A 13,682-nucleotide genomic window follows, 5' to 3' on the forward strand; every position below is an offset into this window, starting at 1 on the left:
TTGTGTGTTACTCCCAAACAATTCAACTTTGGTTTCATCAGTCCACAAAATATTTGTCCAAAACTTCTGTGGAGTGTCCAAGTGCCTTTTTACGAACATTAAACGAGCAACATTTTTTTTTTTTATAGAGCCATAGGACCTGGTTCCAGTAATCCATGTGCTTTGTTGACATGTCTTCAGCAAACTGTTTTCGGGCTTTCTTGTCTACAGTCTTCAGAAGAGGCTTCCTCCTGGGGTGACAGCCATGCACACCAATTTGAGTGCGGCATATGGTCTGAGCACCAAAAGGCTGAACCCCCACCTCTTCAATCTCTGCAGCAATGCTAACAGCACTTCTGTAACGAGTCACATGAAAATGACAAGCAGTTCTCAATTTGGACATTTAGGGTATCTAAGTATATCTGCAGAAATGTTATGTGTGCTAAGAGATGGACTGTGCCAGTGATTTCTGTAAGTCTTTAGCAGGCACTCTAGAGTTATTTTTTTGACCTCTCTGAGTATTCTGCGCTGAAATCTTGGCATCATCGTTGGTGGACGGTCACTCCTTGGGAGAGAAACAATTGTGCCAAACTCCCTCCATTTGTAGACCGCATCTCTGACTGTCGATTGATGAACATCCAGACTTTTAGAGAGGTTTTGGATCCTTACCCAGCTTCATACAAATCAACAATCCTTGATCGCAGGTCTTCAGACTGCTCTTTTGACCGAGCCATGATGCGCATCAGGCAATGCTTCTCAAGACATTTCTTCCCAGGTGTGTGTTTTATAGTGGGCAGGACAGCTTCAAAGCTTTCATCAGTTATTCGGTACACACCTGACTTAAATTGTTTGGTAAAAATTCATTTTAATAGCTCTTTGTCTCTTTAGGCAGAGGGCTCACTTATTTTTCCTCCTGTCATTGTTTGCATGCTATCCTCACCTCATTAAAATATGAAAACCTATAAATGTTTGGGTGGTTTTCGTTAAAGCAGTTTTTTTCATCTGTGTGATTTTGACAAAGATCAGACCACATTTGATGGTGATTTTACGCAGAAATGTGAGAAATTCCAAAAGGTTCAGATACTTTTTCATACCACCGTAACTCAATTGCTGTCCTTGGTGGTGATCTAAAACGTTCGTTCATTTGTTGCCTTCGAGGGGTGTGACAAAATATCGAAATGGTGATTTATCGTGATACTTTGCATCCTAAAAGGTTATCTGTACACTCATGCCAAGAATCGAGATATCATTTTAAGAAGTTGTATATGTTTACCGTACTTCTCGGACTATAAGGGGCACCTGACTATAAGCCGCCACCCACCAAAAACGCAAAAAACTCACTGTATTACTTACCTCACTGTAAGAGCTTCAGACAGCTCTTTTGACAGAGCTATGATGCACATTAGGCAATGCCTCTCAAGACATTTCTTACCAGGCGTGTGTTTTATAGTGGGCAGGGCAGCTTTAAACTACTCATAAGTGATTCGGCACACACCTGACTTAAATTGTTTGGTAAAAATTGGTTTTAATTGCTCTTTAAGACCATGTCCACGCGTAGCAGGATATTCTGCAAAAATAAGACATTTTTCTACGGTTTGGCCTATCATCCACACACACATTTAAACCAGGGTTCTTAAGAACGACGGGGAAAGTGAAGAAGTGCAAATTCCGCATTTGTGGCGCCATCATGTGGACACTGATAACTGAAGATTTAACTGGGAATGCCACCTACTGCGACAAACTTTGTCCTCACGTCACATGAGACCAATGTTTACATTTGGAGTAAATTAGTCAGGCGCTTTTTTTGCTTCTATTTTTTATTTACAAACTCTTGCTTTACCTCTTATTGAAGAATGGTATTATGGATAATTATTTTATTGTTATTAATGTACTTAAAAAAGAATGATAGAGGTTGGAGATGGAAGGTTTTTTTTTTTTTTTTTACAAACCTGCAGGTGTGGACGCAATTATTTTTTCCCAACGTATTAGGGCGGGATCCTCTGTTTTAAAAAACCCTGCTCGGTGTGGACATGGCATAAGTGTCCTTAGGCAGTGGGTTTACCTACTTATTTTTCCCCCTTCTGTCATTGTTTGCACGCTATCCTTGTTAAAACATGAAAACCTATAAATGTTTGGGTGGTTTTAGTGAAAGCAGACCCTGTTTTTTCATCTGTGTGATTTTGACAGAGATCTGATTACATTTGATGGTAATTTTATGTATAAATGCAGTAAATTCCAAAAGGTTCAGATACTTTTCATACCACCGTATTACTAAAAAACTGACACTTTTAACTGACACATTTCTCCAGAATTGCCTTTTTTCTTGCACTTCAGCAGTCTTGTCACGCTCTGCATCTGTGCAGGAGATAAATACGGAAATGTCGTCCACCTCTACGAGCGAGACTGCTCCATTCAGCGGCGCCACCAAAAGGTGACTTCCTCCCTCCGTCCCCGCCTTCCTTCATCCATTAACGCTTTTGTCTCATCGCCGCGACACGTTGATACTCGGGTTGACTACGATGACGAAGATTACAGTGCGTACGTCGCACGTGCCGGAAGAATAATCCGGCAATAAAAACGCCGTTATCGGCAATTAATTAATTCTCGGCCTTTTGCTAGCGCGCTGCTCTTTGATTCGGTCGAATTAATTAGCTGTTCTAGCTAATTATTCAAATGTACAACCACTAATCGCACGCTGGCATAACTCTTTCATCGCCGTTGACGATGATGAATTTACCAATTATGATGTGAATTGAAATGAGCGGACGTCTACTCGTGATTATTAGAGAGTTTTAATTAAGTTTTTAAGAGACGCGTGATTGGACGTCTTGCATCGTCAATGGCACGGAACGAGTTCAATTTCAATTTTCTGCTTGCGTAAGAGCCATCTTTTGACTCGAGGTGACTTGATCTGCCTTTGCCCTAAATCTAAGATCGTTCCCTCTCTTTCTCTTGCCTGTTGGAATAGATTTGGAATGGTGGCGTACTGATGGGATATTTTTAGTCCCTCTCTCTTAGAAGTGAAATTTATACTCAGTGGGGGAGGAGTCTGGAAAAAAAAACACTCAGATAAAAAGGCTAATTGATGTCCTGCTGGTTTTATTTTATGATTATTTTTTTTACGACTTGAGTTTTCCAAGATATATTAGCTCGGCTGCTAGCCTCAGGCCAATTGTAGCATTTGCATAATACTTTGAAGGTGGTGTAAAAAGCTGTGGGTATTGGTAAGGGTTCAATTAGCCACCAAATATTTTGTTGCTAAAGGTTGCGCCTATTTGTACAGGTGGTGGAGATTGCGCCGGGTTTCCAACTGGATCCTCAGCTGAGAAACAAACTCCATTCGGATGCTGTCAACTTGGCCAAACTAGTAAGTGTTCAATTAGTAAGGGTTTCGTTTGTAGCCCAAAAGGTTATCAATATGCTCCCGATAAGAATCGACATATCACATTCACATTCACATCCATCCATCCATCCATCCATCCATCCATCCATCCATCCATCCATCCATCCATCCATCCATCCATCCATCCATCCATCCATCCATCCATCCGTTTACATTTCCATCCGTCCGTCCGTCCGTCCGTCCGTCCGTCCATCCATCTGTCCATCCATCCAACCATCCGTTTACATTCCCATCCGTCCATCCATCCGTCCGTCCGTCCGTCCATCCATCCATCATCCATCCATCCATCGTTTACATTCCCATCCATCCGTTTACATTTCCATCCATCCATCCATCCATCCATCCATCCATCCATCCATCCATCCATCCATCCATCCATCCATCCATCCATCCATCCATCCATCCATCCATCCATCCATCCATCCATCCGTTTACATTTCCATCCATCCATCCGTTTACATTTCCATCCATCCATCCATCCATCCATCCATCCATCCATCCATCCATCCATCCATCCATCCATCCATCCATCCATCCATCCATCCATCCATCCATCCATCCATCCATCCATCCATCCATCCATCCATCCATCCATCCATCCGTTTACATTTCCGTCCGTCCGTCCGTCCGTCCGTCCGTCTGTCCGTCCATCCATCTGTCCATCCATCCAACCATCCGTTTACATTCCCATCCGTCCATCCATCCGTCCGTCCGTCCGTCCATCCATCCATCATCCATCCATCCATCGTTTACATTCCCATCCATCCGTTTACATTTCCGTCCGTCCATCCATCCATCATCCATCCATCCATCCATCCATCCATCCATCCATCCATCCGTTTACATTTCCATCCATCCATCCATCCATCCGTTTACATTTCCATCCATCCATCCATCCATCCGTTTACATTTCCATCCATCTGTTTACATTTCCATCCATCTGTTTACATTTCCATCCATCTGTTTACATTTCCATCCATCCGTTTACATTTCCATCCATCCATCCATCCATCCATCCATCCATCCATCCATCCATCCATCCATCCATCCGCTGCCACTGAAGACCGTAGACGTCTAATCCATTTGAATTGGGAGGGAGGGCAGCAAAATTTGTTCAGTAAGCAGACAAAGCGCCTTTTTGCATGCAAATTCTCTCACAGAAAGAACGGTGTGAAGTAATTTCATGCCTGCGTAGTTCCAGACAGAGCAGATCGGCGCTGACAAAAGCATTATTACATACAAACATTTACACTGGGCGTCTGAAGACGCTTTCAGTCGGCGGGAGTACATTTTGTGCTGACTGGCAACTTGTTAGTCACTTTTGCTTCTTTGAAATATTTCCGTTATGAATGAATTGGACTGGAACGATCATGTTTCAGCGCCATTGACCCGTCTAGCGCCGTCAATTGCAGCCAATGAGTTATTATTTATAAACATTAAAGATGATCCGGGGGTAGGATTCCCGTTAATGTGTTTCATTAGAGTGTTATTAGTGGTCGTATGCAGGAGAGAAAGGACACTTATACCTTTCAAACACAACAGGTTTTACACATTTATTAGGCTACTGCATGTAACAATGCATACATGAGAAACTGATTGATGGTAGCTTTGCATGTAATGCAGAAGAAGCCATGTTATTCCTACTGTTCCCCCAAAATTCGCCAAAACATTGCCATTCATTTCTAATGACATGGCAAAAAAATAATGCCTCATGGCAAAATCCCTTTTGCCACATGGCAAAAAAAATGCCACATGGCAAAATCAATTTTGCCACATGGCAAAAAAATACTACATGGCAAAATCCATTTTGCCACATGGCAAAATCAAATTTTGCCACATGGCAAAAAAAAAAAAAAAAAAAAAATGCCACATGGCAGAATCAATTTTGCCAAATGGCAAATAAATGGCACATGGCCAAATCAATTTTGCCACATGGCAAAAAATATGCCACATGGCGAAATCAATTTTGCCACATGGCAAAAAAATACTACATGGCAAAGTTCCATTTTGCCACATGGCAAAATCAAATTTTGCCACATGGCAAAAAAAAAAAAAAAAAAAAATGCCACATGGCAGAATCAATTTTGCCAAATGGCAAATAAATGGCACATGGCCAAATCAATTTTGCCACATGGCAAAAATTATGCCACATGGCAAAATCTGTTTTGCCACATGGGAAAAAAAAAAATGCCACAAGGCAAAATAAATTTTGCCACATTGACCAAAAAAATGCCACATAGCAAAATCAATTTTGCCAAATGGCAAAAAAATGGCACATGGCCGAATCAATTTTGCCACATGGCAAAAAATATGCCACATGGCAAAATCCTTTTTGCCACATGGAAAAAAAATGCCACAAGGCAAAGTTCCATTCTGCCACATACCAAAAAAATGCCACATGGCAAAAAAAAAGGCCGTATGGCAAAATCCATTTTGCCACATGGCAAAAAAAAAAAATGCCACAAGGCAAAATAAATTTTGCCACATTGACCAAAAAAATGCCACATAGCAAAATCAATTTTGCCAAATGGCAAAAAAATGGCACATGGCCGAATCAATTTTGCCACATGGCAAAAAATATGCCACATGGCAAAATCCTTTTTGCCACATGGAAAAAAAATGCCACAAGGCAAAATAAATTTTGCACATGACCAAAAAAAAAAGCCACATAGCAAAATCAATTTTGCCAAATGGCAAAAAAATGGCACATGGCAAAATCCATTTTGCCACATGGCAAAGAATATGCCACATGGCAAAATATATTTTGCCACATGGCAAAAAAATACTACATGGCAAAGTTCCATTCTGCCACATACCAAAAAAATGCCACATGGCAAAAAAAAAGGCCGTATGGCAAAATCCATTTTGCCACATGGCAAAAAAAAAAATGCCACAAGGCAAAATAAATTTTGCCACATGGCAAAATCAATTTTGCCACATGGCAATAAAAATGCCACATGGTAAAATCAATTTAGCCACATGGCAAAAAAAAAAAAAGTGTGAATTGAAGAACAACATTCTAATTAGCTCAGTGTTTGTTTTTAGTCTCGCTATGTTGCTTTTATTTCTGTTAGTTTAACCTTGAGTTTTTCATCATACCGTCTTTGTATTGCTTAAGTAGTTTGTTTACCTCGCGCTCGAAAATACCATCATCGCAACCAAAGAATATGTTCCGAGTGATAAATTATGGGTGAGCGGGAATGTAATTTCCAAGCGTTTCTATGTATCATACGCATCACATATACATAATCGGGACAGGCGCGCATCCAACGCGACTTAACTCTTTACACGATGGCAAAAAGCGCATTATTTGCAAGTTCGATGTCGCTAATATGACTGCTGAGAATTGATGCTTTTGTTTGCACGCTAGCGCTCATGTAGCTGTGATCACTAGGTGGCTTTATTCCCTGCGTTTTTTTTCTTTTTTTCCTCATGGTTTTCACAGACAAGGAGCTCATTATGCTGCCGTTAAGTGCTGACGGCGCAGAGAAAGGGATCTAGGCCAGGGAGAGGGCGATGAAAGAGAGCTAAATTATTTGCGCTAACAGATTGCAGGGTGACAAAATGGGTGCAAACAGGCATTATTTTGAGAAGTTAATCCTCCAAGTCAATTACGAGTGTATTTTTTAGTTTTTTTGTCCTCCTTTTACGGTGAGTTCAAATAGCGCTTTTGAAGTCGCTGCGATCTCCCGGGATGACTGAGACGTTTGTATCTGTTCGCCTCTTTGCACTCGTTCACGAGCAGATTTTTCAAAAGAGAAGAATGTCAGCCGTTTCTAGCATTTTGATGTTTTTTTTTAAGGCCCGCAGAAATTGTGTCCCGTCGTGTAATCTAGCAAATGAGCAAAACATTTGGATTTTTTTTTTTTTTTAATCGTGTACTTTTGTAAACGTAGGTTTGTTGAACTCATTGATGAAAGCAGAGTTGCTTTCAACATTCGTTCATTCGTTGCCAACCCTCCCAGAAATACATTGAACGCCTACACTAACTATGAATATGTTGGTACTATCATCAGCAAGATGTATGTCCAGTTGACACCATGTAGGGGGCCTGTTGACCAGGGAAAGAAGGGGAGGGGTGTGGGGGAATCTACTGTATAGGATAAGTGATTGGAAGGGGTGGAGTGTACACAAATTTGCTTTGTGAGTTAGCAACCAGTAATTGTGTGAATCTCTTGTGAGTGTAAGCCCGTTGCCAACCGACCCTACGGTGCCCCATCGCCATTCCCGGCACCGGGGCTCCCCACCCGAGTGCGCCCAATCACATCCAGACGCGCACGAGCCCCACCAAGCATGCGACAGCCGCGGAGACGCCACGTGGGCGCCACCCCAGGGCCGTGGCACCCATCCAGCCAGCCCGGGGGGGCAGCGCAGCCCATCCCTCCGACCGCAAAGGAGCCATCGTCACCCCCCCGGGATCCAGGGTGGTGACCACCTGAGCCCCATCAACCGGCCTTCAGGGATGGGAAAAGGGGATGCACATCTCCACCCCTGTCCACCCACCCGGCCCACGAGCAACAGAAGCAGCCCCCCCAACCGGCACGGCACGCCACAGGAACCCCCAATGGCCCACCAAGCCCAGGGCAGGGCAGGGTCCCCCGCCGGAGCAGGCGACATCCAGCCGACACACTGGCATCCAGTCAGCGACCCGCGACGGAGCGCAGGGCGGATACCCAGGCAGAGTAGCGAGGTGAAGGTGGAAGCAGGAGAACGCCGAGGAGTTGCAGCGGGGCGACACGACATCGGACCCCAGACCTCCCCCACTCCCGCGGCCGGCAGCCTAGGCAGAGAGGAGGCCACGCCCCGGGAGTCATGCCTTAGAGGAAAAAGTGTGGGACCGAACTACCACCCTATTACTGTGGCTGCCAGGTCCCCGGCTGGCAGCCATTACCCAGCACCGTGATGGGATTATATAGGGAGGGTAGTGCAATGTATGCATTCAACTAGGAGAGGTTGGCTTCGGGTAGTGGGACGTCTGCAAGGAATTTGTACCCAGCCGCCCGTCCCACCGCCCTTTGCCGGAGCTCCCCCGTGGAGTAGAGAGTGTGTGTGTGGTGCGTTAAAAAGGTGCGGGAATGGCTGGGCCATCCGAGAGGATGTAACCGTTATGGAAACCCCCCAACAGGTCACATCCATCCCACAACCTTGGTGTGTCATTGTGGGATGTCATTTCCTGTTGATTTGAGTGTATTTATGGGTGACTTCTTGTTGATTTTGGGGCATTTCCAGGTCAGTTTCTGTTGATTTTTCAGTCACTTATTTTCATTTTGGGGCATTTATGAGTCATTTCCTGTTGATATTGGGGCATCACTTCCTCTTGGTTTTAGGTTAGTGGAGCATTTCCAGGTCACTTCCTGTTTATTTTGGGTTACTGTGGAATTTCACGTCATTTCCTGTTGATTATCTGTCTCTTTTTTTTTTTTATTTCGGGGAATTTCCAGGTCACTTCCTGTTGATTTTGGTAAATTTCCGGGTCACTTCCTGTTGATTTTGGGTTATTGTGGAATTTCATGTCATTTCATGTTGATTTCCAGTCACTTCCTTTTCATTTTAGGGAATTTGCAGGTCATTTACTGTTGATTTTGGGAAATTTCTGGGTCACTTCCTGTTGATTTTGGGTTACTGGGGCATTTAACGTCATTTCCTGTTGATTTTCAGTCCTTTCCTTTTCATTTTGGGAGATTAACGGGTCATTTCCTGTTGATTTCGGGAAATTTCCAGGTCACTTCCTGTTGATTTTGGGTTACTGGGGCATTTCACGTCATTTCCTGTTGATTTTCAGTCACTTCCTTTTCATTTTGGGGCATTAACGGGTCACTTCCTCTTGGTTTTAGGTTACTGGAGCATTTGCGGGTCACTTTCTGTTGATTTTGGGTTACTGGGGCATTTCACGTAATTTCCTGTGAATTTTTGGTCAATTCGTTTTTCCTTTTGGGACATTTACGGTCACTTCTTGTTCCTTTTGGGGCATTTGCTGGTCATTTACTATTGAATTTTTTTGGTTACTGCAAAGCAAGTCACTCAAGAATGTCCCCAAACTAATCAAAATCTCATAAATTAACCTGAAAATGCACACAATTGACTGGCTGGGAATGCCCTGGTTTCAGTGCCATTGACAGCGGTAGACGGCGATAGACGTCCAATCCATTTGTTCACGGGTTTTGAGAATTCCCTCCGGATATGCCTCGCATTTACATTTTAACCTTTAATTTTAACAATGCCGTTAAATAAATCGGCTCGCCCCTCCTCTAGCATTAAATGTTATGGCTCTACTTGGATGCCTTTTTTTCAAATTAATTGATCGTTAACATCTACTTTTATTAGCCCACAATGTTGCTCTCGGCCTCTGTATCATGCATAAATATGTATGGAACACCGGATCCACTTTACAGTTTCGTCGCGCTCCACTTGTAAAATATTCTTCTTTATCCTTTCCTTGCTGAATTACGAGCGCTGGGACGAATTTACTTATGAGGTCATTTTCTCGCTGAAAAAAGTTTGTCGCAAATGTCGACGGTTACCGGAAACGCTTTGTGTTTCACTTCAAAGGTTACCACGGATAGAGAGACGTGTAGTTCTTAAAAGATAAATATTAGTACCAGTTCTCATAATTAGGGACTGATCCCCCTTGATTTTTTTTTTTTTTAAAAAAAGGCCTCTCCATTTAGGTGTTTTCAGCATAGAACACTGAAATTTGGGGAGTCGATACCTTATGCAAAACTGCTCCAAAAAGTCTCTTGCACCCATTTTCCAAACCCAACAGGAAATCAGGTATTTTGAATCGAATGTGAAATTTTTGTCGATTGACAGGGTGCACATTTGATACCTTGTCGCCGAGGGGGTTAGTTGGATAGTCTTCAAAATTGGTGAGACTGTTCAGGAGACATATGAGATCTTACGTTTTCAAAATGGTGCGTTTTCATTCATGGGTCTTACCTGGGCGGGGTGCCAAAGTCGGAAGGAGAAATTCAGTAAACGACTAATAATTCATAATTCCTTGATGCAAGGTTCAATCGTTTTCATATCTGGCATGTACAGTGGGGCAAATAAGTATTTAGTCAACCACTAATTGTGCAAGTTCTCCCACTTGAAAATATTAGAGAGGCCTGTAATTGTCAACATGGGTAAACCTCAACCATGAGAGACAGAATGTGGAACCGAAAATCACATTGTTTGATTTTTTTAAAGAATTTATTTGCAAATCATGGTGGAAAGAAAGGTATTTGGTCAATACCAAAAGTTCATCTCAATACTTTGGTATGTACGCTTTGTTGGCAATAATGGAGGCCAAACATTTTCTGTAACTCTTCACAAGCTTTTCACACACTGTTGCTGTTATTTTGGCCCATTCCTCCATGCAGATCTCCTCTAGAGCAGTGATGTTTTGCAACACGAACACGAACTTTTAACTCCCTCCACAGATTTTCTATGGGGTTGAGATCTGGAGACTGGTTAGGCTGCTCCAGGACCTTGAAATGCTTCTTACGAAGCCACTTCTTTGTTGCCCTGGCTGTGTGTTTGGGATCATTGTCATGCTGAAAGACCCAGCCACGTCTCATCTTCAATGTCCTTGCTGATGGAAGGAGATTTTCACTCAAAATCTCTCGATACATGGCCACCATTCAGATCAGTCGTCCGGGTCCCTTTGCAGAAAAACAGCCCCAAAGCATGATGTTTCCACCCCCATGCTTCACAGTGGGTATGGTGTTCTTCGGATGCATTTCGGTATTCTTTCTCCTCCAAACACGAGAACCTGTGTTTTTACCAAAAGGTTCTATTTTGGTTTCATCTGACCATAACACATTCTCTGGATCATCCAAATGCTCTGTAGCGAACCGCAGACGCGCCTGGACGTGTACTTTCTTCAGCAGGGGGACACGTCTGGCAGTGCATAATTTGGGTCCTTGGCGGCGCACTGAGTTACTGATAGTAGCCTGTGTTACTGTGGTCCCAGCTCTCTGTAGGTCATTCACTAGGTCCCTCCGTATGGTTCTGGGATTTTTGCTCACCGTTCTTGTTATCATTTTGACGCCACGGGGTGAGATCTTGCATGGACCCCCAGATCGAGGGAGATTATCAGTGTTCTTGTATGTCTTCAATTTTCTAATAATTGCTCCCACAGTTGACTTCTTTACACCAAACGTTTTACCTATTGCAGATTCAGTCTTCCCAGCCTGGTGCAGGTCTACATTTTTGTCTCTGGTGTCCTTCGACAGCTCATTGGTCTTGGCCATAGTGGAGTTTGGAGTGTGACTGACTGAGGTTGTGGACAGGTGTCTTTTATACCGATATTGAGTTAAAACGGGTGCCATTAAGACAGGTAACGAGTGAAGCCTTGTTAGACCTCGTTAGAAGTTAGACCTCTTCGACAGCCAGAAATCTTGCTTGTTTGTAGGTGACCAAATACTTATTTTCCACTCTAATTGGGAAATAAATTCATTAAAAATCAAATAATTTGATTTTCTGTTTTTTTCCACATTCTGTCTCTCATGGTTGAGGTTTACCCATTTCGACAATTACAGGCCTCGCTAATCTTTTCAAGTAGGAGATCTTGCACAATTTGTGGTTGACTCAATACTTATTTGCCCCACTGTATGTGAGGTATCACAGCCTGAACATGACTGCATTGAAATATTCCCCATTTGGCCTGCCGCCCCCTGCTGGGAACAGGAAACGCCCATTTTTACTAGACAGGCTCCTTCTCCAAGGGTAAAAAGTTAATGGACCTCAAACCTACATCAGGGCCTCTGCTATTAGATTTTTTTCAACATAGACCGATGACATTTAGGGAGGTGATACCTTATGCAAAACTGCTCCAATGCACCCATATTCCAAACCCAACAGGAATTGGGATATTTTTCATCCAATGTCAAATTTTTATTGATATACAGGGTGCACATTTAAGACCTTGGCGCCTAGGGAATTTTCGTGTGACACCTGGAATTTTTCAAATGCCCCCGTGCACCCGTAAACGCAGATTTTTTGGGGGAGTTTAAAATGTATTTGGTCCTACAATTTTTGACCAAATCTCATAAATTGGGCATTCCAAGATGGTGAGGGCCATAAAAGTTGTATACAGGATTTGGGAAAAATAGACGGTTCCCCGGAAATTTGCCAAAAACTTTCCTATTCATTTTTAATGGAAAAATTTCCCATTCACTTGCAATGGAATTTCCAATGGAATTTACATTGCATTGATGCCATTGACGGCAATGTTCGTCGAATCTATTGATGCCAATATACTTGGAGTCCATTGACGGCCATGGAAGTCCAAATTTCCCATTCATTTTCAATGGCAAAAAAAATGAATGTCCCCAAATCAACAGGAAATGACCAGATATTAATCGGACGTGTCCTCCAAATGTCCCCACATTCAAATGAACGTAAGGTACAATGATCCCGGAAACTACGGCGTCAGTCGAGGGACAAAACGCACTCGTTGGCTTGATTTTTAAATAATTTAAAACTTGCCATTGACACCTTCTGGTGTATTTAAATCACTACCTTACATAGAGTGACACTGTGGAAATATGGTAGGGAGCCCAGGTGACATCACCTTCTGCAAGCTATTAGTTTATTTTTTTGACCTAAAATTTTACAAATTTTATTAAAACGAAAGCTTTAAAAGGGGTTTTATTATCAAATTATTATAACTCTTACTAACATTTATCTTTTAAAAACTACATGTCTTTTTGTCCGTGGTACCCTTTAAAAATGCCTGGCTCGATTGAACTGCCGTTCTATTTCTTCTTCGGTGGTGCGGTCAAATGTGCATGTAAAGGAGTGCTTTTAAACCACGCGTTCTTCCCTGGCCTCTTGATGCTAAATGAGTCCACTCAACATTTCACCACGGCAGCAAGCTGAAATGATGTGGTGGTTTGGGCTCTTTCAAAAAAAAAAAAAAATTGTGGAGAGGGCTCCTTGAATTAGAATTTTTGACATCCAAGTATTGCGAATGGTTTTTGAGGCTGAAGTGCTAGCAGAGAGCGAGAGGCTGATAAATTCCCTCATACGAGTAGTTGAAAGGGTTAGTTAGCATTCCTAAATTGGCATTGACTGCCATATACGTCCAATCCATTTTGACTGGGAGGGTTAATTTTACTTAATGGGAATCAAGGACAGAAAGACTAAAAGATAAATGTTAGTATGAGTTTGACAATTTATTCTGGTCGACATTGATCAAACAGCAAGGCAAAACAGCAGAGAGACCCAGGCGAGGAGGCAAACTGAATCCAGGGTCACCATATTACAAGTCAACAAAAAGTTCCCGAGAAAAATGACAACGATTAGCTAAACATTG

At 42.6% G+C, this 13,682-nt stretch overlaps 1 protein-coding gene across 3 annotated transcripts in view; it reads left to right on the forward strand.

Annotated features, from left to right (window-relative positions):
* Nucleotides 1–13,682, forward strand: part of LOC130927749 (pyruvate carboxylase, mitochondrial-like) — a 292,766-nt gene that overhangs the window by 32,158 nt on the left and 246,926 nt on the right. For all 3 annotated transcript variants that reach the window (XM_057853741.1, XM_057853743.1, XM_057853742.1), the window contains exons 8-9: nucleotides 2,343–2,410; nucleotides 3,263–3,346. In XM_057853741.1, the coding sequence (XP_057709724.1) occupies nucleotides 2,343–2,410; nucleotides 3,263–3,346 (152 nt within the window). The remainder of the gene's footprint in view (nucleotides 1–2,342; nucleotides 2,411–3,262; nucleotides 3,347–13,682) is intronic.

Source organism: Corythoichthys intestinalis, chromosome 13 (assembly GCF_030265065.1).
Source record: "Corythoichthys intestinalis isolate RoL2023-P3 chromosome 13, ASM3026506v1, whole genome shotgun sequence".
NCBI lineage: Eukaryota > Metazoa > Chordata > Actinopteri > Syngnathiformes > Syngnathidae > Corythoichthys > Corythoichthys intestinalis.